At 50.5% G+C, this 27174-nt stretch overlaps 8 protein-coding genes across 8 annotated transcripts; 4 read left to right on the top strand and 4 right to left on the bottom strand.

Annotated features, from left to right (window-relative positions):
• Positions 1–1013: 1013 nt before the first annotated feature.
• COCVIDRAFT_105773 (hypothetical protein) lies at positions 1014–3132 on the top strand (the record flags this gene model as incomplete). The annotated part of the gene is made up of 4 exons (XM_014698638.1): positions 1014–1041; positions 1128–1215; positions 2424–2950; positions 3035–3132. The coding sequence occupies 4 exons, from the start codon at positions 1014–1016 to the stop codon at positions 3130–3132; spliced, it is 741 nt and encodes a 246-aa protein (XP_014554124.1).
• Positions 3133–8527: 5395 nt separating this feature from the next.
• Positions 8528–9482, bottom strand: COCVIDRAFT_28740 (hypothetical protein; the record flags this gene model as incomplete). The annotated part of the gene is made up of 2 exons (XM_014698639.1): positions 8528–8628; positions 8678–9482. 2 exons carry the CDS (start codon positions 9480–9482, stop codon positions 8528–8530), a joined length of 906 nt encoding a protein of 301 aa, XP_014554125.1.
• Positions 9483–10794: 1312 nt separating this feature from the next.
• Positions 10795–12773, top strand: COCVIDRAFT_105819 (hypothetical protein; the record flags this gene model as incomplete). Its single annotated transcript, XM_014698640.1, has 3 exons — positions 10795–11292; positions 11346–12550; positions 12602–12773. 3 exons carry the CDS (start codon positions 10795–10797, stop codon positions 12771–12773), a joined length of 1875 nt encoding a protein of 624 aa, XP_014554126.1.
• A 612-nt stretch (positions 12774–13385) lies between these two features.
• COCVIDRAFT_105861 (hypothetical protein) lies at positions 13386–17018 on the bottom strand (the record flags this gene model as incomplete). Its single annotated transcript, XM_014698641.1, has 6 exons — positions 13386–14659; positions 15063–15091; positions 15150–15621; positions 15799–16226; positions 16289–16791; positions 16842–17018. The coding sequence occupies 6 exons, from the start codon at positions 17016–17018 to the stop codon at positions 13386–13388; spliced, it is 2883 nt and encodes a 960-aa protein (XP_014554127.1).
• Positions 17019–19010: 1992 nt separating this feature from the next.
• COCVIDRAFT_105828 (GMC oxidoreductase) lies at positions 19011–20975 on the top strand (the record flags this gene model as incomplete). The annotated part of the gene is made up of 2 exons (XM_014698642.1): positions 19011–19194; positions 19243–20975. 2 exons carry the CDS (start codon positions 19011–19013, stop codon positions 20973–20975), a joined length of 1917 nt encoding a protein of 638 aa, XP_014554128.1.
• A 150-nt stretch (positions 20976–21125) lies between these two features.
• Positions 21126–22242, bottom strand: COCVIDRAFT_105810 (hypothetical protein; the record flags this gene model as incomplete). The annotated part of the gene is made up of 3 exons (XM_014698643.1): positions 21126–21645; positions 21711–21906; positions 21960–22242. The coding sequence occupies 3 exons, from the start codon at positions 22240–22242 to the stop codon at positions 21126–21128; spliced, it is 999 nt and encodes a 332-aa protein (XP_014554129.1).
• Positions 22243–24075: 1833 nt separating this feature from the next.
• On the top strand, positions 24076–26166 carry COCVIDRAFT_105707 (hypothetical protein; the record flags this gene model as incomplete). The annotated part of the gene is made up of 1 exon (XM_014698644.1): positions 24076–26166. One exon carries the CDS (start codon positions 24076–24078, stop codon positions 26164–26166), a length of 2091 nt encoding a protein of 696 aa, XP_014554130.1.
• A 173-nt stretch (positions 26167–26339) lies between these two features.
• COCVIDRAFT_105809 (hypothetical protein) lies at positions 26340–26913 on the bottom strand (the record flags this gene model as incomplete). Its single annotated transcript, XM_014698645.1, has 2 exons — positions 26340–26762; positions 26800–26913. 2 exons carry the CDS (start codon positions 26911–26913, stop codon positions 26340–26342), a joined length of 537 nt encoding a protein of 178 aa, XP_014554131.1.
• Between the last annotated feature and the right edge of the window lie 261 nt (positions 26914–27174).

The following is a 27174-nucleotide window of genomic DNA, read 5'->3' on the forward strand; positions in this document are numbered from 1 at the left end:
CCATGTCTATCCAGCAGTTCCAGAAGCATCTGGAATGATGCTAGAGTCCATATCGTAGGCTTCTTCATCCTGCACTTACTACAGCACCTCGGTATCGCTTAATTTCTCCCGCTTCTGAAAATGTGCAATGTTTCCTATGGTTCCTTTCCCTCTCTCTTTTCTTCTACACGATTCATACAGTGAAGGTAGTTGCATTGGGTTTTACCGCTTCATAGGGGGCCAGTATGCCTTTTCCGGGACCATTCATGCCCTTAGTGTCAGACCGTTGAAATTGCTGGGCGGGGATGGGTGCTTAAGCAAGTTGTGGTAGGGCATGGCAGGAAGAATCTTGAGGATATTATGGTGTTTCGAAGGAGATTATCTAGGAATTGCGTGTTAGAGACTTTGTGGACGAGGGGGAAAAAAAGGAAGAAAAATAGTCCAGTATTCCCAACATGTTTATTTTTCCACTGCACCACGTCGAGAGAAAAGCATCGAGCCCCTTGAAACAACACCGCATCAACTCAAGGTATAAAAGCATGTCAGAGTCCAAAATTCGACTCAAGATACGTATTATACAAGCCCCAAGGCTTCTTGCAAGATACTCGCTCCCCATCCTCCCCTACTCCAAATATCTTGTGCTTCACCTATCCTCCAAACCTGGTAACATGCGTGCTTCAGTATTCCCTTCAACTCTTTTTCTTCTTTTGTGTGGTATCGCAACTGCTCAATCCAGCACGACACCGACCCCCGACGTTGCACCAATCCGGCAACTCCACGAGAAACCATGTTTGGGTGAAATTACCCGACCTTGGAAAAATCACATCATAGCCCCTTTGGGGTGGAACCCAGACTCTCTCGTGACCGAAGCCATCACTGCTTACGAAGATAGTATCCTTGTGGTCGACTCCTGGCATCATAAGGATTGTGCCAGATTTCTAGTAATTGTTAACTCACGGAGGGTCGCAAAAACGGAACGGTCGAGCGTTTCAAGTGATGACGATTGCGAAGATTGCACCAAAACAGGTGAATACATGGAGGCTTATATTACCTTGCCTAAAGGTAAGCTGCAGAAAAGTTCATTTGGTCGTGTGTCTAGGTCGATCAATGCGGTAAATACATGCTCTCACGGCTAAAATCATTTCTAGGAACATACTTGGTTGATATCAGATACGCACCAAAGGAAAATTGTGGAACTGCCGCCATAGGGTACCCAAAGACTCAGCTGCACAACCAGTGCAAGAAGGAAAAACTATAAGCGGTGGAGAGACAGGTTAGGGAGGAGGAAGAGGACGAAAGAGGACGGAACAGTATCTCCATATCTAGAGTCTCAGCCGACATCGAAGCAGTATCATGAAAGGCTTCATTAAAATGAAACAAGATTGAGGTTTGACATCGTAATTATTGTGAATTATTGTGAATTATAACGCGACTACACTTCGATACTCGTATATCATTGAACAAGCCGCAGTTCCGAGATTTCCTACATGTAATACGTACATATCTTTCCTGATTTCCTGTTATACTTCTTCTATAATCGCGTCGTTACTCCTCCATTAGCTATGGTTGCTTTTCTAAAAAAACCAGCAATGCACTTTCCACGTTAGTCTATTACTCTAAACCCCAAAGTCCTTTTGCCTGACATGTCAGAGCCATATATGGACGCAAACCACTTTTTGCAACAAAATCCCGCAAACATCCCCGATGCACTGTTTATATCTGTATAGTAAGCGATTCAGAAGGGTCCAGTATGATACCAAAGTGCGTCTAATAAGCTTGACTGTACTGCAGTATCTATGAAGCATTGGCATCGCTTGATGCCTGTTTTTGACAATGCGCCATAGCTTTCCTACTTTTTGTGGAGTTACACGATGGAAATTGTTTCTTTTGCGGATACCGGCTTATAGTGGCCTGTGGCATTTCCTTTGGGTACTAATGATTTTGTGAGTGAGAATCTTGACATGTCTGGATAGACAAGAGTTTATGAGAGATGTGAAAATGTGTAAAGCGGAAATACATATATGGGACACTCTGTAGAGATAGTATCTTCCAATAATACTTGTGGTAAAGGTTCCGAACGGATACTGTCCGTACGACGGATCCTTGCTCCCGCATTACCCTGCTCTCAACAAGTTTACGTTTGAAGCTACATCACGGGGTAAAAGTCGATTGAACTAGCTAGTAACAGACCATAACCGCGAAATGCACGAGGGTATGTTGGACATTGAAGGAAAACTAAAAGTGTATAAATCAAAGGCTTTCTGCACAAGAGTTGCTATCATCATCAACTACAACATCCATCATCTACTTTAAACAACTTCTCCATCAATATTTCCCCAAAAAACCTATCAGCATGCGTACTTCGATTTCCTTCGCATCTTTCCTTCTATGCGGTATCGCAACTGCCCAATTCGGTACAGATACGCTTCTCGGTAGCCTGTCAGGAATGACATGCTCGAACGGCGAGTCAACACTGCTATCTGGCCAAACTCTCAAAACCGACACCAACTCATAGGCCAAGTTCCAACCGTAACCTGCTTAGATCTCGTTCCAGAAATGTGCGGTTGCACGTGCAGCGATGGCGCCATGTTCAGCCACGAGCGACCTTCACATTTGGGACCATCCCCTATCCCGCCACCACCACCATCTGTTTTCGAACCACCCCACCAGCTCACGAAAAAGCCATGCACTGAACAAACACTCCAGTCTTGGAAGCCAGTCGTAGTCAATCGTAAGCCGTACACAGGCACAGATCCAGGCTTAGTAAATGTATCATTTGAGGCGCCGGAAGACGGTGTGCTTGTGATATCGGATTCACATGGCCGCTGCGAGCACTTTGAAGTATACATTGACGATCAGCTGATAGGAGAGACATCTGGAACTGGTCCTCTTGACTTCTCTCAATGCGGACTTCCAGATGAATGTATGGAGAAAAATGGGGGCCAACATGGATACTTTGCCCTTCCTAGGAGTAAGCCAGATATCCAGTTCCAACGGCGTGTATTGCGCAAATTTCTTGAGTCTATGGTAGTTATGGGACTAACACTTGGTGTAGGTAATTACAAGCTTGGGCTCAAGTGGACCAAGGTTACACCTGAATGCGATAGATCTTCGAGTGGAGAAGGCCACTATAAATTTCACCGTAGATGCTAGAGATACAAAGATAGAATGTCTGAGAGGAGATTATGAAAAGGGAAGAAGCATGAGAGGAAAATGAGCGGTGGTATGGGGAATTTGAAAGATGAGTATAAGGGTAATGGTAGTGAGCTGATAATGGGTGGTAATGGAGGTAGTCAATCCAAGCAAAGCATTTCCCACTAACAGACTACGCGAATGATCCAGTGATATCCAAGATTCTTCCAGAAAGACTTATTTAACAAGTTTCAGACCAGAAAACCCCACCTGGTAAAGAACAAAAGGCACGATGGAAATCGCCAATGTAATTCAAGACAGAATTGAAAAAGAAGAAGAAGAAGAAACGACTCCACCTCATCTCCCACCCCTATTTACCTCCAAAAAAAAATAAACTTCTATAATACTAAATAACCTCTCTACAACAATTCCCCCCACACACACACACACACACACACACTCTCTCTCTCTCTCTCTCTCTCTTTTCCAAGCCACAATAACAAACCAAGTCTCATATCCCCTCAACCCCAATACTTTTGCCCAAACAATACTCCGCAAGATCGGTATATAACAAGCAGATGTACAATCTACACAACAACGCACCGAAGCGAGTGTAGCAAAGACTCATCCGACACATGTATCTTGAAGAAGTGTTCAAAAAACATGGAGGAGAATGGCAAGTAAATTCAATCACAGGCGCGATAATTCACCATGCCATACACACGTCCATGCAATCCCAAATAGACACACCCTAAAACATCACGTAAACTACAACAGCGACCAAGAAAAATATTTTATTTTTTACCCTGTTTTTACAAAAAAAAAGCCCCGTCTTTACCCCTACCCATACCCCCCCCCCCCCCCCCACTTTCACCTCACCTCCTCAACGGACTCCTAAACCCCACACTCCCAAACTGACTCCCTCCTTTCTTCGGCGTAGTCAAGGGCTCCGGTACTTCACCTCCTGCAGCACCAGCAGTAGTAGGTGGATGTCTGCTACCACCCACGGCCTTCCCCCCACTCCCCGGCGCCTTGAATCCCACCAGACTCCCCTTGGCATAAACATCGTTAAGAATCTGCTCCAAGACGCCCGCATCATCGAATTCCTGCCACTTGCGCCAGAGCTTAAGAGCCGTCGTGGCATCTTCAATGGAATCATGCGTATTCTCCTGGATACTTTCTTTAAGGACGCACCAGGCGAGGAATTTGAGGTTGAGTTTGCGTTTAAAGTCTGGTTTGAACCAGAGGTTGCTTGTGTCGACGACTTGGTTTTTGGGGACGTGGATGTTGATGGTACGGAAGTCGTTGGCGAGGGAGTGGCCGACAAAGACGCAGCCGAGATTGAGAAGAAGCCAGAGTTTTTTATAGGCGTGCTTTAGTGATACTGGGGCGTGAGGTGAGGTTTCGCGGTTGAGGTCGCCGGGGGAAATGCCGGACCATTCGGTGAGATAGTCGACGACTTGCTCAGTTACGGCGATGTAGTCGTCGATAAACGGAAGGCCTGCCTGTTCGCCTTCACCACGACAAACGGAAACGCGAGCAAGCCCTTTGCGATCTGGACGAATAGTTTGTCGTGTGCCATCGGCCTTCATCTCAATCTCTTCAGCTTGTAGGCGGATAAACTCGGCATCGATGGCGACCGGATAGCCAGGGCGAGGTGCTTCTGTCGCGTGATCAAGGAGTTTGAACTTGGTCTCTGGGGGTGTTGGATTCGATGACCACCACCTATACAGTATCGATGTGTCCAGGGTGTCTTTCCACGAGTCGTCAATCTTGTTACGAGCAGACTTGAGTTGGAACGTCAAGACAGACGGCAGCTTCCAGCTCGGTTCGAACCGCAAAGCCTCTTCCTTTGGTATTGGCCGTACTAAGAAATCGTTGAAGAGATGCCACCTATCTTCTGGATCATCTTTGCGTGACGACGGTGCTGTATTGATGGTTGCCACCAAGTGTGGCTTTTGGTGCTCTCCACTGTTGATGTCGGCAACTACACCAACAAGCTCATACACCATAATCTGATGTACTCCACGTTGCAGGTGAAGCTTCAAGTCCTGGCCTTCAAAGCAGAAGAATTGGCCCTGATCTACTATAATCCCAATCTCTTGCGGCAACCAGTTCGGTATTGACCACAGCAGCTTAGCATCGTGGCTCTGAATAGCCGCATTCAGCATGAGTACGCCAGGAACAGACTGTATAGTCTTCCTCTGTATCATTTGCTGGTAGCGATTGCATTTTGTACACCAACCTCTGGTCTGATCTTGTCGTTCGACGCTAGCCTTTAGGATCTGCGAGAATGTAGGGCGTGGTATGCGCGTGTTCTTCATGACGTGTTTTGCCGGATACACAAGTTCATTGACAAAGTTCTTACCCCCGCGAATGGTCTCGTTGGTGCATTGGGCACACCGCATGCTTGCTCTGGCCTGTGTCTCCAAGACTTGGTCCATGGCCGATGGGCCGGGCTGACTAGGCAGCATCTGTCTGAACTCGTCTGATATTTTCTCAAGCAAGAATCGATTCAAATTCTGAATCATGTTTGTAAGTGCCACATTCGGCGCAAACTCTTCCAGTAAATTTAGTGATACTGCGTTTGATAGTCCACTGAATGTCTTCAAAAAGTTGGAAGCTTGGCAATTTAATCCTGAAGCCTTTTCGAGCATGTCTATCAAGAAGCCTAGCTCGCAAAGAAGGCAAGACTCGAAAAGGCATGGCGATGCGGTGTGCTGCAGTGCTAGGTTGCGAATCAACGGTGTAAAGCGGAGAAGCTGCAAGAGTGAGTTGGCGTAGGAATTTGTAATGTGCGTTTCCAAGCCCGAATAAGATGTTTGATTATAGTACCTGGATCCGAGTCAGACGAGAAACAAGTAAGCGTAGGTGTTACGACATACGCGAAGTCAAAGTCGTCTACGCCAAACTTGCTGTATTTGATCTCCACGTTTCCATACATTGCAGGAACGTCTCGTCTGGTGACGTCATCAAGGTGTAGGTCAGTCAGTTTCTCCATTGTCTCTGATAATTTCGAGTCGGTTTCCGTCAAGGACTGCGAGGCGCGCGTCTTTTCGCTCAAAAATTTGGGTGCCGACAACGATTCGCTCACTTTGTCCGCATGTCGAGTCGCCTCGGCCTGGTTCCTGCGCTTGGTTTTGGGATTTTTCGCAAAGAAGCCAATTTCAGCACGCGTCATGTTGTTGAGGATTGCGCTATCAATCTTCGGGGCAGGAGAGCCGACTTCGAATACCAGATGACTAGGCCAGCTTGAGAGAAGCTGTTCTTTGTAGTAGGGCATACCCACGGTATTCAATGGCCTGATGATTCTGTCAGTAAAGCGCTCGCCCCGGCTTCGAATCTACCTACGTGTCCGGATTCCAATCCATGGCTGGGGGCGGTGGGACGTTATGGTCCGCAGTCTCTGTTGGATTGCTGTATTCTGGAAAATGAACCTTGGACGGGGAGCCCCATAGATGGATATGAGAATTGGAGTCTGCCAACGCAATAGCCTCGCCTGATGGGGCCATCTCAAAACCAGTCAGATAGGATTCATAGAGATTGAGCTGGCGAAGATTTGCCGAGTCTGGATTCATCAGGTCGATAACCTGCATCTGGCCGTTTTGCGATGCGATGAATGCCGTGGTCGACATGCGAGGATGCATTCGGACAAAGGCCGCGCCCGTGTGAAAAGGAATCGGGGGCAGCTGCTTCAGCGTCTTAAGTGAAAAGACGTTCGTAAAGGGATCGAGCATAAAGGCGAACTGCTGCCTAGGCGACCAGCCACATGTTGCAAGAAAATCCCCCTTTGCGTCCATATCACTAATACTGCTAGTGTGACCCTCGAAAACCTTGATGACTGATAGCGAGTTGGAATCAATGATGTGAATGCCACCATTCTTGGTCGCAGCGCAGAGGTACTGGCCCGCGCGCTTCATGATTGTATACTGAGCTTCAGCTGGCAGCTGCATAGGTCAGCCGTGTACCTTTGTCGCATGGACCAAAACGTACAGTATCCGTAATGACGCCCTTGTCCACGTCTACCTTGAACATGTGCTCCTGGCATCCTGCGACGAGGATCTCGCGCGTGCCCTTGGAGGTAAAGTTCATGCATCTCAGATCTTTGAAGTCAGGGCTTCTATATGCTGGCGATTAGCTGCCGCCCATGATTGTGCTTGCATAAACATACGTCAGATGCCAATGTGTGAGGCCGCGCCGGTGGGAGTAATGGACGCTTTGCTGGGAGACGGAGAGGATGCCCTTGTCGGTGAAGAGGAATTGCTTAACAGGGCCGTCGGGAGGCGCGTGTCCGCGATAAGAGGTATATCGTTCAAGGTGAGGTCCATAAAAGGACGTGACCCGTCCCTAGGCAGTGTCAGCTGCAATGCGCTCCAGGCTGGCCGAGTGCGAACGTACTCACATGGTTGTTACCTGTCCATAGCAGTTCTTGGGTTGTGTCAAAAGCGAATGTGGATATGGGCACGGCAGGGAGATGTGGTCCTGGGGGCGGCAGTTGAACGATTGCTAGCTGTCGGGCTGTCTGTTAGTGATGATGATGCGCTTCGACGATTGAACAACATGGTACCTCGTCCCAATCCGCTTCCATGATGAATATGCGAGTCGCAATGCAGTGCGTCTACAAGACGGCTGCGACATGCCTCGGTCGGCTATGTTTACGGTCGCGTCGCGGGTGGTGCAGCATTAGGGCGTGGGGTGGAAGTGGCAGTTTGGGGCTAAGGGACGCGAGTGCGAGGGTGCGTTGGGTCTTCTTGGTGGAACTGCGGGGCATCTATTCATGAATACCCACAACGACGCGACAGTATTTGGGGTCAATGCCGCATGGAAACATCACTTGATATACAACGGACAAGAGTAAATCATGAACAATTGATTGAAAAATGGATTTGGTCCATATCGACAGCCTGCAACTACATAACGACTAAAGCAGATATGTGCACGTGCAAGAGGGAACATTGGGGTATGCCTTACCTGACACATGGACCTCTGTTCAGCACAGCAGATTTCGTAGTCGCTTGCGTCAGCTTCAAATATGGAAGGGTATCGAACGCCTATCGAGCGGATCGTGCTTAGTGACATGACCGGACAGGTGAGATTTGTTTGCCCAAGAATCATACCAGAAATATGCAGATGCCGGGAACGCCGTGATGATGCAAGCGCGGACTCGTGGGGATGAATATCATGTAGGATGAAGGGCTGCATCAAGTCAGCAAGGGTCCTTCTTGAACAAGGCTGAAGAGCATGGCGGCTCGACGAGGTGCGTTTTGCTGTTTCCTGCCTGACGTGTCTAGGTCTGGTGTCGGCCAAAGGGCATTGTAAGCCAGAGATTCAGACATTTGATAAGCGTTGGAATGTACTATTACATACCGCGGAGAATTCAGCAAGCTGATGCGTAGCTTTCTCAAGAGCACCCGCCTTAAGCAGGGTAGTCGTCGTCATTGTCAGCATCGGCTTTGTGATCGTAGCGCTGACGCTTGTGGGTTTCGGTCATGCCCTTGCCAGAGCCCGTGAAGCCGACTGTTAATCATTAATAAAGGACGGACACAAGAGTAGAAGAGATGCATACCTCTGCTGCCAGCCTCGGTGCTGGTACGGAACATGGATTCCTTTTTGGCGACACCCTTCTTGGAGACTTTGTTCTGGAAGTCGGCCCAAGCGGAGGCGCGCTTCTTGAGGGTTCCCTTTGTAGGAACTCGGCTGGGCTTCTTGTTGGCCATGTCTTCATTTGTACCGGCAGGCTTGGCAGCCACGGCGTTGGGATTCGTCGTGGCAGGACCCGAGATGACATGCGAAGAGGTGACGGGGGCCGAAGAGGTCGGGGTCGAGGCTGTGTCAGGTTCTCGCTTGCGCTTACTTGGAAGAGGGCGGACGGCGGTGCGGTCGACGGTCATGGTATCGTCGTACTCGATGAAGCGGACGAGGTACTTGGGTGCTGAGACGGAACCCAGGATACTCTGAATCTTTGCCTTGTACCAAGACCTGTCAGTCCACTGGGCCTCGCAGATTTCTCCGATACTAAAGGCGACAGTCTTTTCGGGCTCCTGCTTCTCCATGGCCTTGCGCAGAACGGGATGCTTCTCAGGGTCGAACTTGGGGCCTGCAGGCTCGGCAGCAGCCGGGGCTTGGGGCAATTGAGCCTCGAGGGCGGCCAGCTCTGGGCGGAGGCGGTCGAGTTTGGCATCGTGGTGAGCAATGGTTCCGATCATCTCACTGCGCATGGATTTCATTTCCTGGTTGTCGCCAGTGTCCTTGAGCAAGGCATCCATCTGGGCCAGCTGTTCGGCCCATTCTGCGCGCTGGGCCTCTTCCTGGGCAATCTCCTGCTTCTTCGCGTTGATGGCATTCTTGGTGTACTTGAGCTGGTCGGCCATTTTGTGAGGAGGTGTGGGATGGACAGATGAGAGTGGGTAAGGTGGGGGTTAGGGTGGTGACAACGTAGGCGTGGCGGGTGAGGAAGTCGCGTCGTGGAAGCATGACGGCTGGAGGCAGGCACGAGGCTTGGCGACGCCCCACCGTTTGTGAACCCTTGATTGTTCCCCAGCTCTCAGCCCTACCGCCGCTCTCCACCCGCAATCAATCAACACACTTGGTACTTGGTTACTTGCATACTAGCCACACGATGCATATCAGTCAGCAGTCAGCAGCTGGTGGTTGGCTGCTGGCTGCATGGTAGAGCCGATCAAGATGCATCTCCAACATGCGACGACAACGGCAGCAGGCCCTGCACAGCCAAGGACAGCGAGCACTAGGGTCTCATACATATGGTCGAAATGAAAGCAATGCTTTCTTGGGGCCAAGCAGTGCACTGTGTAAGTACTAGATGGAGCTTAGAGTGTGGTGCTATTCGAAGAGTTCATAGGGTAGATAATAATAACAATAACAACACACTAAACACCTGCCCTTGCAGGAACAGGCGTCGGTGTTGCTGTCGGTCGTTCATGTTCGAGGGCCTTCTGTCCGCACCTGCACCCCCACCACACCGCGTGCTTAGCAATCAGCCACGGGCCCCTCCGCGCCTCACTGATTGACTGCATTCACATTCACTGCTGCGCCCTTTGCCCATCCCCGACTCCCCATCGGCCTCTCTGATGACCCGACTCCATTCCACTCTCCCCTCGCAGCCACAGCCCCTCCCTCGTTCCTCTCTCGACCCTCACGTGCTTTGCTGCTGGTCCGCCGCAACACAACCGCCGCACGCCGGGCTCGGAAAAAAGTCGCACCAAGTCCTTCCATCAGCCAGGGCAAGGGTGTCGCCTCATCCCACTGCGCCCTTAGGCCTCCTCATCCTGCCTCTGGCCACCTTGCTTCCACCCACTGCCCACGCCCCCTCCCCGTCTCCCTCTCCTTCTCTCTCGCCAATATTCGTCCGCCCTCTGCACGGGACGCCCTGATATCGGCGCTTTTGCATCTGCTCAGCGGCCGTTTACCGGCAGCCTACCCGCTTTTACCCACCCTGCACACTGCTCTGTTCCACCCACACCTTTTGCGTCATCCTTATCCCTCACACATTTATCATACACTCTACCTGCTCTCAGTCCCGTGACGCCGCGCCGCGTCGCTTCAGGTGGCAACAATAGTCACTCGTAGTCTGACCCTCACTCCCATCGACCCCGCGGAGTCTCCGCAGCTACCCAGCTCACCCACTGCCCCAGCCGCCTTTCCACACTCACCCCAGCTTTCGCAATGGCCGGCACAGGCAACGATTTCCAGAATGGCGCGCCCTTCTACCTAGATGCCACGCAGCAAGACCTGCTCCTCGCTGCCCTCGCTTCCAACAACCAAAACCCCAACGACCTCTTCTCCACAGGCCTCCACAATGGTCATCACAGCAAGCAATCCATGGACGACGCGCAGTTCCAGTATCCCGTCGACGCCCTCGACCCCGCCTACTTCACCTCGCCTCAGCAATCTACAGGCGGCACTGGCTTCAGCAACGTCGGCATCGAAGAGAGCCCTTTCATCGACTATCTCGACGGCGACAACGGTTTCGACTTTGAAAATGCTGACGGCGACATGATTGGTGCCCTTCCTGGCGACACTCCCGGCGACTCGAGCGAGAAGCGCAAGAGTCCTGGTGACGAAGAAGCTGAAGACGACGAGGGAGGCGGCAAGCGCAGAGAAGGCGAGGATAAGCAAGCTAAGAAGCCAGGTCGCAAGCCGCTGACTTCTGAGCCTACAACTGTAGGTCGCTAACGGGTGATGACTACTTGATCAAAAACTGACTCTAGCAATAGAAGCGCAAGGCCCAGAACCGCGCCGCCCAGCGGGCTTTCAGGGAACGCAAGGAAAAGCACCTCAAGGATCTCGAGACCAAGGTCCAGGAGCTCGAAAAGGCCTCTGATGCTACAAACCACGAGAACGGCTTATTGCGCGCGCAGGTACAAAGGCTGCAGATGGAACTTCGCGAGTACCGGAAACGCCTGTCAATGAACAGCAGCGGTCTCAGTCGCACCCCACCGCTCACTGGAGGCTTCAGCTCCATGCTCAACACCAACACCACTGTAAACAACTTTTCATTTGACTTCCCACGTTTCGGCGGGCTTCCAGGCGCTCAGCTCCTCGACAACGGCTCACTGACCAAGAACAAAAACGCTTCCGTGTCTTCGAGCGTATCGGGACGACACAACAGTACCGGACGAGACCTCAGCCCGAACAGCAACGCCAATGGTTCCACCACCGACTCTCCCGCCCCAATGAGTGCAGGAGCAAAGACTCAGCGCTCTGGCAGCTTGAACGGTTTCTTTGGCTTCAGCAACAACAACAGCAGCAGCAGCACAACAAACAATGGAGCCTCTCGCAGCAACACTGCAAGCTCCACGGGATCACAATCGCGTGTTTTCCAATTCAACAGTGGTTCATCTAACCATTCTGACTCGCCTTCGAATTCTTCCACATCGCCCACCAATCAAAACTCGTCCTGTGGTACATCCCCAGAACCAAGTCATGCTTCGCCCAACCAGCAGGCAGACACAATCACAGACGGCTATGTGTGCCATGGAAACTCCGAAGGTGAGGTGCTCTTCTGCGAAAAACTCAACATGGCCTGTGGAAATCCTCGTAACCCCATGCCTCGTGCCATGTCTCAATCTGACGCCAAACCTTCTCCCGCAGTCTTATCCGCCAAATCCCCGACTCCTGCCGTCACCGGCATCGACTACCTCGCGAATCAAAACGGCGGCCAATTCGACCCTACTCTCTTTGGAGAGTACCGCGATACTCAAAACGCCATTGTTGGCGACGGCGACTTCACCGGTGGCTTCTTCAATGACGCATTCCTCAACACTGGCTATGTCAGCCCCTTCCACTTTGGTGATACACCAGCTGTGCAGAAGCCAAATCCTCTCGACGAGATTGAGCGTGCACAAGAAGGCCAGGATGGTGACGACGAAGTGGTTCCAGGCGAGGATGTCAACTCGCTTCTCAACTGCCACAAGATTTGGTTAGTGGAGTTTGCACATACTGAAGCCATGGATTCACTAACAGCACGCAGGGACAAGCTCTCAAGTCGCCCAGATTTCAAGGATGGCACCATCGATATTGATAACCTGTGCAGTGAGCTCCGCGCCAAGGCCCGCTGTTCTGAGAGCGGCGTCGTAGTCGACCACAAGGATGTCGAAGAAGCCCTGAAGCGGTTACCTAAGGAGAACAAAACTCTCGGATAATTTTTCTCATCTGACTGAAAAAATTCTGTGCATTGGGTCGGATGGTTTAACGGCGCAATGATGGTTGATACCTCTGTCTGCGAGTTTGGAAAAACTCCCAGCTCACAATTCTTTTCTTTTCAATATTCTGGGTCTTTTTTTCTCATCGGGTTGCGCTGCAAACTTGCCACACTTCCACTCGCTCTCTAGTTTCTCTATGCTCGCAAATTGGTTTGTGTGGCACCATGCTGTATCATGTCTTTGTGATTTTGATCTTGGTATGAGAGTTCCATTGTAATGTCTGGGCTGCTTTTTTGGTTTGATGGCAGTGGGCTGGCGTATATGATGAAATGATATGATGTATAGTTCCTAAAATAAAATATATGTTTTTGGACCGTGCTTCACTATCGAATACGATAAGTTGATGAACGAGTTTGGGACAATTCTTTTGATTTGCTTAACTGCTGAATAATAATGTAGAAAATAATGCCCGTAATGTCATAGTTCAAGACACTTGTGTCTGTCTTAGAAGATGGCAAAGAAGTAAGGAGGATTAATTCAATAACACCTCCGTCACATCTCTCATTGACGATACCCGGTTTCAAATACAGCAATCTATCAAGCCCTACACCCTCAAAGCCTTGCTGATTCCTTCGGCTCACCCGTCGCACCAACTTTCTTCAGTGCATCCCAGAGCCTGAGACCTTCTTCGATCCTCGTATCTTCTTCAACTACAACCCGACCATCACTCTTCAACGTCCGCAATTGCATCGCATGCTCCGTCCCCCACTCCATATCCTCTCCCCTTAAAAACTTACTCAGCGGGTGATGAAATGCCCGTGCTGCAATCTGCTTTTCCTCCTCAGTCAAGTCGCTGCCATTGCCCCAGAACCAGATGGGAATGTCAGACCCGTGCGTGACGCCAAAATGGCTGGGAAGCTCATTGTCCACGCACCGTGCACGCCACTCGATGCGATATCTGTGAATTAGACTGCCGGCTCCATGTTCTACAAGCGCATTCACCATTCCCCGTCGTAGCGCGTGAATCTGCACATCAGCGTAGATGTGGCCAAACGCCTCCTGCCAGCTCTTAAATCGCGATGGAAGCTTCCGGCCAGGAAAGTAATGTGACATCAGTACCTTACAAGCTTCCCGAGGATAGTCGGCTTCGAGGCGGTGCAGCATGTAAGTGTAGCCTGGCTGAGGCGGGCGCCAAGTCCCGTACATGAAGTGCTCGTCTTTGCACTCACCAATGATGAGCTGAATATTGCGCCGCTTCATTCGTTGGGCGTATACACCATTGGACAGCTCTTCCAATAACCCATGGCGAACAAACACTCCATCCGTCACCGCGCGAAACTGATGCAACTTCATCTTCCCACTCGCCTTGACAATCTCACTAGCCGGCACCGCCCTTAGCCTCCCCAGCTGCTCCGCGGGCCCCAATCCGGCATCGATCCTCAAAACCCGCATCAGCTCTTCAAACTGATCTTGCGCCTCGTCCAAGCTCTTTGGTTGCATCCCCGGCCCATTCGACAGCATCATGGCCCTCTTCACTACCGCTTTGCTCGCGGGCAACCCCAAGTCATACGACAACTGATGGAACACAGAATGCGAGCCAGCCGAGTAACCACCTAGCGTGATATTCGCCGCGTCACCCCCAAAATACGCGATATTCTCGTGAGTCCACTGCAGCGCTAGCCGCTGATCCCAGAACCCTACGTTAGCATCGTACTCGCCGCTACCGCTACCGCCACCGCACGCGTCATCGAGCTGACGTGAACCCAAGAACCCAAATACATTGAGGCGGTACGCGGGGGCTACGATTATGCAGCGCGTGGGCGAGTCGGAGAGGAGAGACCGGAGATCGAGGCCGTTGGGGGTGCCCCATTGGAGGAAGCCGCCGTCTAAAGTTTTCAAATAAGAACAAAGGTCTCGAGTCAGTTTTATGCGAAACGTGTGTTTTTTGGTGATATATCTCCTTTCCGGCGATGTGGGACGCGAAAGGTCAAGTGCCGTGCCCGATGTTGATGCGGAACTAAAACGAAAACAGGGTTGCACAGGCTTTTTGGGTTTTCATTGCTTTTTTCTCTCTCCCTTCCCCATGTTTGACCCGTGTACTCGGGATGTTCCATTTGCCATTTGCCATGGCGGGAAGATCACCCGTGGACCTGGATGCTGGATACAAAAAAGTGGCGCAATCACACCGGCCCAATAATAAGTTTAAACAGAAGATAGGACAAAATGACAGAAAACTGGGAAAAAGGAGATGGGGAAAGAAAGAAAGAAAAAAAGGGAAATTCCACATACGAATCCAAAATAGCACTGGCCAGCCTAAACTCCCCGCGTTAGCTCATTACCTTCCCTCTCTCTCTATTGCACAACCTCGAAAAAAACTGACCTCCCACTGGTACCTCACCGCTCGGAACCCAAACATTACACTGCAAACAGTCTTCCTCTCCGACTTGATCCTCTTTCCCCGGTCCAGACGCTGGCTGCGGACACACTCCACAGGCGCCGTCAAACACCCCTGGGTTAACCTGCGTGCCGTAGCGATAGCACGGCGGCAGCGGTTTCGCGCGCTGGAAGCGTTGCGCAGGGAGCGCGTAAGGTATGCCGCCGAAATAGTGGCATTGCGGGAGCCCTGTTTGCGGATCATGAAATGTGCGGCCTTGGGCGTAGCCGCGGAAGGAGAGGGAGACGGTGTATGGAATTGACGTCGACATTCTGACGCGAAATGGGTTGTATGGGTTAGTAAAAGAAAAGGTTGGTTGGTTGGTTGGTTGGTTGGTTAGAGAGATGTTGGAGAAGGGAGTGGTTTCAACGATGATTTGATGGTGACCTCGGTTATGCAGGGCATGGGTGTGATCTGCAACGTTTGCATGTGGTAAAAACGCCAGGGGGGCCGCAACCTTGAAAAGGAGTGTTATAGTGTTTGCAAAATCGTGGATATCATTTGTTTCGTGGAAGTTTTACAAGTACATTTGAAGGAAAGAAGATTTGATGAACAAAGGAAAAAGGGGGTGTCATGCCCATTCGTCTTGACGCCGTGAAATCGCACTTCGGTCGTCTTCTGTCACGGTGACGTGTGTGGTTTTCGTAATTGCTTGGTCGGAGCTATTTGTTGGCCTTGCGATTCCTTCATCAGGTAGTATGCCCAACTCGCTGTCGCCATCTGTTTCCGGTTTGCCCGGCCAGGACTTGGCAGTCGACCGCGCCTCCATGTCGTCGAGCATGTAGCTTTGACGGGATACTTTTGAGCCTTTGCCTGAGGAGCCGGTGATGCTGGTGGGAAGGATCTTGCGCAAGAAGTTTTCGAATGTTTTCCGTAGTGGGGGTAGTGAAGCGGTGAATGCGCCGACGAAGACTTCGGCTGAGGCAAAGATGCTCAGGTTGACAGATTCGAAGCTTGGGTCTTTGGTGTTGGCCAGCGCCTTCATTTCGTGTAGTTTTAATGCGGAGATTGTTGTTGTCCTAGAGTTTTGTTAGTGGGATGCACAGAGAAAGTCCAGTGTATTGGGACCTGTGAAACTTACACAAGACCGCAGAGAAAGACTGCGCGGACACCCCAGATTGTGCGCTTCGAAAGCTGAACCCGCGAAATGTACACCAAAGGCGCCATTGTGTACAGCAAATCCGTCGCAATGTTGACTGCTGCTCCAGAGTAGCCCGAGATAACCCTCGGCTTTGATCCCCAACATGAACCAGGCTTGGTTCCCGTCACGTCCCAATGCTTGGAGTAGGGCGTGCATTCCCCGAATAAAACCACCGTGGGAAACACAAAGTTGATCCCCACATGCACAACAATCGAGATCCAGATCATGATGCGAAAGGTCTTGGAAAAGTCGAGCATGAAAATGTAGGCGCAGACACTAAGCTTGACCAGTGCCATTCCGTAGAGATTGAGTATCTGGCTCAGCCAAACATAGTAGAGTTGTTTTTCCAGGCGTTGTGGTGTCATGAATGGATCCCAGACGTGCTTTCCGCCACCGTATTCAGCCATTTTGTAGCAGCATGCACCGCCTGCTATAGCTACTACCTTTGATCATGTTAGGACGAAACGTGTAAGAGTCAAAGGGCTACACTTACATGTCCAGTCCATAGCAAATGATCTGTGAGAAGAAAGAAATTCCTGTTCCTCCAATTGATGCCCAGTCGAATTGCAACGAAGATGGAGCTGAATACAATCAATACAATAAGTGGTATCTTGATGGCATTTGAACGATCGTCCAGAGGAAGCCCTTCTGGTGTCGTAGGCACAGCCATGGCGGTATGAGGAAAACTAAAAACTGGGAAAAGAAAGAAAAGGTCTGGGCGAGTGGGCCGATGTGTATTGTCCCGGTATGTTAGTGCCCTTACCAAGATAGATGTTGTGCAGTAGTTGTACCAGGTGCCACGTGGGTGTGCGAACCGTTATAATATTCGCCCATTAATGCTACGGAAGTACACAGCCAGCCGTCAAAACCTGCCCATTCGAAACACACGGTTACGAAATCCTACAGCGGCCAGAGTACCTGCATATGGTTTGGTGGTAGTCGCGCGAGTCAACGCTTAATCCGTACTTGGTGAGTCAAGGGGTGATCTCGCCCGAGTTTCCCCACTCGAGATCTCTGTTTATCTCTTAGTATGAGTAAACCCGATGTTTAGCGTATTCAGAAAAGGCATTTGTTAAACCATGGTTGTTTGTTAATCTTTACGCTTGCCTAGAGCCATGTCGCTACTGTTTTCATTTCAGAGTAGCAGAGAGTTTCGAAATGTCGACCAAGGGCTGGACGCCTCGAGGTAAGTTCAATAGTCCTGACCGTTAGAGAACTTGTGAAGACTTTTGCCCATTGATCAGGTGGGATGTTTTGGGCATAGTCAGCGGTCACGTCTTTGACTGGCCAGGAAAGGTTCGTGTCGTTGAAGCAAGGTTAGCTTGGGATGGCGTTTAGGCCAACAGTTTTCAGGTTCGGCATGGCCGTCCTATGGCATGTGGCTGCCGCCAGAATTACATTTGATTACGAGCCCTGGGCTAAACTAGGAACGGTGCAAGTACACAAGTGTAGCTCGCGCCTCTTGACACATCCTACCTGAAGTAGCTCGCCAGGCCGAGGTTGTCAGCCAGTTGTGCTAAGGATTGTCCTACGTACGTAGCGAAACCCTCAGGCGCCCCAGGTTAACCGTTTCAAGATCCCGCCTGTTTGAACATCGGACGTTTGATCTGCAGCGGGGCTGAGAAGAGGCTTTGTTGGATGGAGAGCTGTAATTGTTGCAAAGTTTGAGAGGACGCTAGGTAGTTGCTGGTCGCTGTGCAGGTAATTTAGTTTGGCAGCCACAGCCATCGATGCCCAATTAGGCAATGCCAGACGCCACAGGCGATCTAGACGATGAATAGCGTCCGGCTTAGCCAAATGTCGATACCCTAGACATCGGGAATAAAGCTAGCAAGACTAGTCAGGAGCAGGCCGATAATGAGCAAAGCGGCGTTCTCGCCAAGAGTTAATATGCCGTGTCTATTATCGCTCGCTTCCAGGCCACGGCTCCTGCAGGATTGACCCAAAGTTTCAACCCCCTGTACCTACATGAACAGCTACGCCATCGCCATTTCCCCCACCTTTTTTTCGGCATCGACATAAAAACAGGGTCACGGGTCTAGGCCTACATGGGAGCTATGCTCTTCTTTGTCAAAGTGGCGCTTGTCATACGATATTGCACAAAGTTTTTGCCTACAATAGCCATCCAGCTGCGCCGAATTTTCCTTCGTGTTCACCATCGTTATGTTTGGTTCCCTCCATTGATCTAGACCCTGAAAACATGCCATTACATGGTCCGCTGATTTGAAAATGTGCTATTTAGAAGACCCGTCAGTAAAGAAGACATACCTACCTGCTATGCCCACGCTACGCCGGTCTAGACTCAGCATCACGCTGTGAGCGCGTTGAGCTATTGGCAATCTTCGCTTTCCCAAGCGTTGAGAAAACCAGGCAAGGAGACTCTTATGGTCAATGATGTCGCCACACTCGCCGTACTCGCCGTGCCTCGCCTGCAGCAGACCACTGGCTAGTTGTACAAAGTTTCGGGTAACTATGCTGCCTCAGGGGAGGTCTATCCGCAAACTACGTACTAGCATTTATCGATTCTGACCAGTAGCGAGTAAGTTCACGTATAAACCTTCCATTTACCTCGCTTTAAGGAGCTAGAGGGACTGTTGATTTCGTATTTTGCACCTCTCACTGGGTGCCTACACATTTCTTCAGCTTACTTACGCTCATTATCATGTCTTTAATTTTATCTGGTCTTTTGTTTCTTTCCTCTTTCGTACCACGCATAACCAATCCCCAAAATGGTGGTAACAGCAATACGGAGCCCGATGTTGGCGGGCAAACCTTTGACTTCATTATTGTGGGCGGAGGACTAACTGGACTCACTGTTGCCAACCGGCTTAGTGAAGACTCGGGCCGTGAGTGTTTTCCTTGGACTTGAAAGTTCCAATTTGACCCTGTTCAAGGCACTGTGCTCGTAATAGAAAATGGGTACGCGGTTGATGATATTTCAACGCGAGTACCCAGCTTCGCAAACAGCGTGAACAAACCGCTCATGTACGATATTACTTCAGCATATGACAAAAATACTGGTAGTTCACACCCCGTCTGGGTAGGGAACGTTCTGGGCGGAGGGTCAGTCGTCAATGGCATGGCCTTTGACCGTGCATCTGCTGCCGACTACGATGCTTGGGAACAACTAGGTAACAACGGATGGAACTTCAACAATCTTCTGTACTACTTCAAAAAATCAACGACTTTCACACCGCCAACCGACTCCAATGTCAAAGAGTTTGGCACCACATACGACGCATCGTACTACGGCACCAACGGCCCCATCCAGGCTTCCTTCCCCAAATTCGAGTATCAAGACACCAAGACAATCTGGGCGGCCTACAAGAGGGCTGGTGTGCCCTTGCCAAAGGAGCAAGGTTCAGGCAAAGCTGTAGGCGCGTTCTGGATACCCACTGCTCTGCGACCCAAGACACAAACACGGTCTCACGCAAAGAATGAATACTATGATCCTATCAAGAGCCGCACGAACCTCGTAGTCATCACCGGAAATACCGTAAATGAGATTCTCTTCAACAGCGGTCTCTTGACCGGACTCACAGCTAGCGGCGTCCAATACAAGTCGCGCAGGGATGGCTCTGTTAAAAGGGTGTACGCTAGGAATGAGGTGATCATGGCGGCTGGCGCAGTCTTTACGCCTCAATTGCTTCAGCTCAGTGGCATTGGCCCTAGGGACGTGCTCAGTGCCGCTGGTGTACCAGTGAAGAAGCATATGCCAGCCGTCGGTGCCAACATGCAGGATCACCCCAACGCCAACATGATGTTCGATCTGCAAAACCTCGCTTTCCCAAACCCTTTCAGCGGCGCCAACCCGGACTTCAACACTACGGTGTGGTCTGAATATGATAGCACCGCCAGTGGACCTCTCACTCAGGCCCATGGCAGCAGCTTGGCTTTTTTGAGTCTGCAGACCATCACGGACAAATGTAACGAAATTGTACAGACAGTAAAGTCGCAAGATGTGCGCAGCTACCTCCCTGCTGTCTATGGCGACTATTACCTCTTGCGCGGATTCCAAAAGCAACGCGACATCATTGCCAACCTCCACGCCAGTCCTGATGCTGCCGTCGCCGAGTTCCCCATGGTCCCTTTCGGTCTCGCCATCAACGCCCTGCAGCGTCCGCTTTCTCGCGGCACAATCACACTCAACCCAAAGAACAAGTACGGAAACCCCGTTGTCCAGTTCAACTCTCTGCAAAATCCCGTCGACCGCCAGATCATTCTTGCAATGGTCCGGTGGACGCGCAACCACTGGACGAGCCCCGATCTCGCCAAATTCTCCCCCGTCGAACTCTCACCCGGTGCTCAAGCGCAGACAGACGACGAGATAATCAACGATCTCATCGGGCAAAATGGGCTTCAAGCCTCTTTTGCACACATGTCTGGTAGCTGCTCGATGATGCCAGAAGCGTATGGCGGCTGTGTGAGCAGCGATCTTACCGTGTACGGTATCAAGGGTCTCAGCATCGTAGATGCAAGTATCATTCCACTGATCCCCGCAACACACTTGCAATCCACAATGTATGCTGTTGCAGAGAAGGCAGCAGATCTCATCAAGAACAGGCATTCTTTTAATATTCTGGATCCCTTCTCCATCTTCAAGGCGAGGAAAGTCAGTATATTCTAGTGTTGCGTTGTCACGAAACACATTCTTTTGTAAATAGTTTTTATTTTGTAATACCACAATCATGCATTCAAGGCCAAAGTGGCAAGAGTCAGGCTGCCCATGTCATTCATTCATTGTTCACTGATACCGTACTATGTAACATCCCTTGCCTTAATCCTCGTCGCCACCCGAGCCACCGCCCTGCTCGAACCGGTCGCAAGAGGGGAAACGGTAGAAATCTCCCGCCGGATCCTCCCAAAAGTCATTGTTGTTGATATAGCAGAAATCGGTCGTCAAGCTCCAGCGCTCGATGGGCCCCTCACTAGGGAGGTTATTGATGGTCTTGAGACATTGCAGCCAGACCTCGTTGTTGAACTCGAATGTCTTCTCGATTTTGCACGACTCCTTGGGACAGGAGCGGCAGTAGGCGTACTCCTCGCCGACGGTGACGTTGATGAGGTACATGACATTCATGTCTGCTTCGCGTTTGGGAATAGGCGCAGGCACGAGCTCTGGCTCTGGCTCTGGGGTCGGCTCACGCCTGTTCACGTCGCTTGTACCGTTTTCATTGTTGTGGTGTAAGATCTCGAGAAATGGGACGGGGCCGCAATCATCCAGCTTGGTCAGGTCAGGTTTCGAGTACAAGTTTTTCCTTGCGACGTAGCAGTTGTTTGTTGTTTTGTGCCAGTATCTGTGCGCGCATTCATGTCAGCTGACTTTCGTGCCGTGTGTGTTGGGCAATGGAGAGTCACTCACGGATCATCAATGATGAGTTGTCCGTCTGGATACCAGCAAGTCAGGTCCAACTCGGTGTTCTCGTTGAGATATGATACGACATCGCAGTTCAGCTCGGGGCAGATTCTGCACTCAGTCTTGTATTTCAGTTTTGCATCTTGAAGGGTAAGCCTCTGAACCTCAGAAGCGGGGCCGCAGTATTTAAGATCAGTTGTGTCTAGCGAGCGACTGTTAGTTGTTTTCCTCAAGTCTAATCTCAATTATACTTACAGTCTCCAGCGTACTCTAGCACATCGTACTGGGTTATGTAGCAGCCAGCCTCAGTCTTGAGCCATAAGTTATCTCCCATGATCTTCGTTCCGTGTGTCCAACATGTTACGTTGAGGCGCTCTTCGTATTCATAGTAAAGCTTATTAGGACAAAGTGAGCGTGGGCAGGTTTTGCACTCTGTACGGTACTCTGCTTCAGTCGGAATGTAAGACTTGACTTGGGCATGTACTGTCACAGCCGCAACTAGTACAGTTGCTAGAAATGAAGGGATAAAGCCACGCATGTTGGTTTACAAGCGGCTGTAGCAGAATGAACGTTTACCAGTGTGAGAGGATGAATGATCGTAAGAAAAAAATCGGCAACAAGAGCAGTATAAATATTCATTCTCGAATCAACCCACGTCTGACAGCTGACATTTCAGCTAGGGCTGTGTACAGAAGGATTTCAGACTACTCTTTTAGGATGCGAAGATATATGAACTCGTATCTGTATGTAATCATGCACTTTGGTGCAACCAGGAGGTGTAACAACAATATACGTCTATAAAGGAAATAAGCGGCCAGACATCTTGCACACCGTGAATTCTATTCATTTCAGATAGCAAGCATATAAGAAATATCTAGTATCCGAGCATGCCTTTCACAAGATAAACTCAGGCGAACGTCGATGATAGGACGTTGAAATATTGAGTGCATACAAGAGGGGGTATGAGGCTGACATGCATGATCAGCGCGGTACACGGGTAAGGCGCCCCTTGAAATTAGGCTAAACGCGGGCACTTTCGGCATTGAGACCTAGAGCTTATGTAAAAGGTACTGATGGGATAGTTGAGGATGAAGAACGAACTTTGACATACTTACATGAAGATAGGTGTAGTCAAAGATCGATCTCTGAGTGGCCATGGCTCTAGTGACGGCACTAAAATAGCACTCTACTATGGACCCTGAGCTAGCTTTTGCAAATCAAAATAAGGCGTAAACAAAACTGTATTCCCCGCATAAAATGTATTGGAATTCTCAGAGTGTTTCGTTTTCGGATCGTTCAGGTTACGTAAAGCCTGGCTGTACTCTGGATGATACGATAAACTGTGTTTTCAATGCACACTCTCGGTAATTGGCTTCCTACACACCAGGCAACCAACACTCGGCACAGCTTTATTAGATGAGATGACGCCACCAATCTAGGTGCCCCTGGAGTATGAGAGCCTACCATGCCAACGCAAGCAAGTCCTTTCTACGAACGTACTCAGCATGCGCATACTCGAATAACCACAAGATCACCCAAGATAGGCAACACCGCTTGATTTACAGCGACTATCTCGCATTTGGTCGAGTATGGATACCATTGTTAAAGGAAAAAGGTCAGAAAGTTATAAATACGTTCCCATGAAATGGGCTAATGCTTGAAAAGGCAGCTGCATGTGCAGTAAGTGATATGCAAGTCGACTACATTGCTTTAGGGAAACAACATACCCGTGCAATAGTTAAGTTCAGAGTACGGGCTATTTCTTTTCGCTACACTACCTCAGATCTGGAACTCGTACTATGATCGCTGCCTCTTCGAAGGATCTCGATACGGTCACGTGACCGATCGTGGGGGCCAAAAGATTCTTTAATGACCTCATGTCAACGCGACATCGATTATTCTTCAGGGCAGTAAAATCTTGCCTATCTACTTGATATACAAAGCTTAACACCGGAAGCCATGGAGCGAGAGGTATTGCTCTGCTGGTAGCAGCAGATTCACACAATCACCAAGCGCGTGACGGCTTCTGCCCACAACTACTTAGCGCTGTAACCGAGCCCAACAATATCGCCATGCCAACTGCACGGACAAGGGTTTCCCATTAGTCGTGTCGCAGAATACGTGTCGTCATCAAGATATTTTCGCAGTTAAGGCCAGGCAAAGACATCACCAACCTCAGAGCAAGATACCACAATGATCTGATAGGATTTGCCACCCGATATCTCTTGCCTCAGCCGTGCCGACAAGAAATCTTCAAGTCATCGCATTTCCCGTAGTTGCTCCTAAAAAGATATATACGACTATGGATACACCCGAGGGACCGAAGCAGAGTCTGCTCAGAAAAACATTTGTGGACCCATTTCGAGTTTCCATGTCAAAACGCAAATCAAGTGTAACCGTCATACCCACAGTAACTTCCTTACCCGATCTCCAAGACCCTCTAGACGCGCTACCCGCGCTGCAATATGGCCCCCTGGACCCAACCAAGAAGACCATCAGACTCCTGGAAATAGTACTTGCACCAGAGTACGAGCCAATCCAAGCAAAACTCTCAACATGCGACCTGGACGAGAAGCCCGCGTTTATTGCACTGTCATACACATGGGACAAGGGCGGTCAAAGAAAGATCATGGAAATCGGAGGATCAAAGTTCACAGTCGGAGAGGGCTTGTGGAACTTTCTTAGACAGTACCGCAAAAAAGAGTATCTGCGACAAAGCTCGGAAAAGGATCCAAGTAAACCCATGCCACTGTGGATTGATGCCATTGTCATTGACCAGAGCAACATGGCAGAACGCAACCACCAAGTTTCTCTCATGCGCGATATATACACTGGCGCCGAATCCGTCATTGTGTGGCTTGGCCTCGCCACGGGAACGGAAGAATTAGCCTTTATGCTTGCGCGACATCCATATCTGCTACGGGTCGAGGAGTTCCATCACGCCCTAGCAACCGTACTCGAAAAACCGTACTGGGGCCGTGTATGGGTAGTCCAGGAGTTTGTACTCGCGCAACGCGTCGACATATGGTGTGGCGATTTCAGCGTCGACGCCGCAGTCGTTGAAAATATCTGGAAAGATGGATTGACGGCCAAGCCGATTGTATCTGCTGCAAGGCAGATCTATGCGAGTCGTGGGTACTTGTTGTTCAAGTACCGGCGGGATTTCAAGCACTCGAAGCAGTATAGGAGAGAAGTCATGGGGCGCCGAAACAGCCGGACGTTGAAAGCTACGTTCCGGCTGCGCGACCTTCTACAAGCGTTTGCTTCATCCCAGAGCACAGTCGAACATGACCGTGTCTACGGGTTCCTGGGTGTAGCATCAAAGGGGCGTGGGGAGAAGATTCTACCCGACTACAGCAAATCAGCAGTGGAGCTCCTCGTCGACGTCCTCCGCAACCAATGCAACAGCGACCACCGAGGCGGCGACAAAGACGACTACAAATTCCTTGCCTTCCTCACCCAAGCCCTCAACGTCTCACCCGAAAAACTCGCACAACACGTACTACAACTTTGCCCCCAAGTCCAGCCGCATGTCTACGTCTTAACAGCAACACCGTGCATGACAGCCTCCATATCCTTCGTCAGCACCATAACCGAAGTGGGCGACTTCGTCGACCACGACGAGGCCTTTCTCCCAAAAACCTGGAGCCCAGGCTGGACGCGCTCAAACATGCACCCAAAATCGCTATCTAGCCAAGACATCCTCGATCTCGGGGATCTCGTCACAAAAGACGGGACTGACATCTTGCTCAGCTTTGCGGATCCATACGTGCCGTACGGCAACCCCGGGCCATCGCAAAAGGTGCGCCAGTCCATTATTGAAGAGTCGACGGATCTGATTATCACGGGGCTGATACGCGCGACTGCGGCTCGGGATGCGCAGCCGTGGGGGGAGGCGGAGACAGGTGATGGGAGTATAGTTATGCGTGACATTATCAAGCGGAGCATGACGAATGATGCTATAGAACTGTATATGGAGGCCAGAAGCCACAGACTGAGCCGACGAGATACGGATCAGCGGCACGAGCGGTACACGTCGTTTGTGGGTACGAATGGCATCATTGGGCTTGCGTGTGGAGGTGGTCCTGGATCGTATGAGGTGCGACCTGGAGATCGCATATGCACTTTTTCGGGTATTACCGATGCAAATAATGCGTTCATTCTGCGTCTGAGTGCGAGCGGTAAGTGGCTGATTTCGGGGTTTGCGATTATTCTTTTACCTGAGCTGCGGACGCCGGCAGTGGCGCGCAGTAGCAGCGATGCTATTCGGAAACAGTCGTTCTTGAACGATACGACGCTGTGCTTCCACTGCCATCTGAGCGACTTGCTTGAGTTGCAGCGGTGCCGGATTTTGAGTCAGGTACAGATGAGTCGCCTGTTGGAACAGACGCTTCAAGGGGGAAGGACGCATTGTTGTGCACAGGGAAGTGGGGAGTATGATGTATTGGAGTTTGAGCTGTAGCTGTTGCTCAGATAATGTAATTTTCGGTGTATACTTAACTACTAGTCCTATGTTCATTTCTTCATCAAAGCAGCTTTTCATGCTGCAGATTTCTAGCAATTCAGCATGCTGTGCCTCACTTCTTCAACCGTTTCCAACATCCATTGTTGCTTCCTGACAGTATGTTTTTATATCTATTGTGACTTCTTCGCCTTGGCCTGAGCACCGGTGAAGCCCATGCCGTAGTTGTAGACCAGCTTTCCACCCAAATGGGCGGCAAACAGGGTGGCGGGAAGTGCCAACACACAGCTGGCGAGGATGTTTGTGCTGGTGGGCTCGAACATGGGGCGGCTTCGGCGCGTCCACCAGTTGAGGGCTGCAGCGACAACGGTAACGTCGTTGATCGCAGCATGAGCTATGGCGATCTTGGCCTTGCGGGAGTTGAGGCCGTCGCGCTTGATAAGCGGCATCAATTGAGAGGCGCCAGTCATGACGGCGGGCACGGAGAAGGCGATTGTGAGGATGGTGAGATAGTAGCTGAAGAAGGGGAACAGCTGTGGGGCGAGTTTGATGTCAAGAGTCTTGTCTGAGGAGCAATTGTCAGTACACGAGGTTCCCTGGCTGGGATTGAAGCTACTTGCAGATGGAGGCCACAGTTGAAGACGTGGCTGGATACTTGTAAAAGAAGTAAAACGCATCCAGAGCACCCGTCAAGAGGGTCGTGGTGATGGGAAAGTGCACGAATGCTGGGTGGGCTGGGAGAGACATGTTGAGGGATTCTAACAAGCAAGCCGAAGGTCGTGTAGGAGAGATGTCGATGCAGGTGCTTTCCAGTGAGAGGTGACCCGAGGGTGGGCGTCTTTACTTATACAGGCAATCGATAAGCGAGAGATGCAGAAAGCAATGTGCTGAGCTTACTCGGACCGTGGGCGTGAAGTTTCAAAGCTGCAAACAGGCGGTCTGTTTCCGCAAAGCACAGCGGAGAGCCGAATCGAGTGCGTATTGTGCTCCCATTGCAACAGCGATGCT

Source organism: Bipolaris victoriae, assembly GCF_000527765.1.
Source record: "Bipolaris victoriae FI3 unplaced genomic scaffold scaffold_74, whole genome shotgun sequence".
Classification (NCBI taxonomy): domain Eukaryota; kingdom Fungi; phylum Ascomycota; class Dothideomycetes; order Pleosporales; family Pleosporaceae; genus Bipolaris; species Bipolaris victoriae.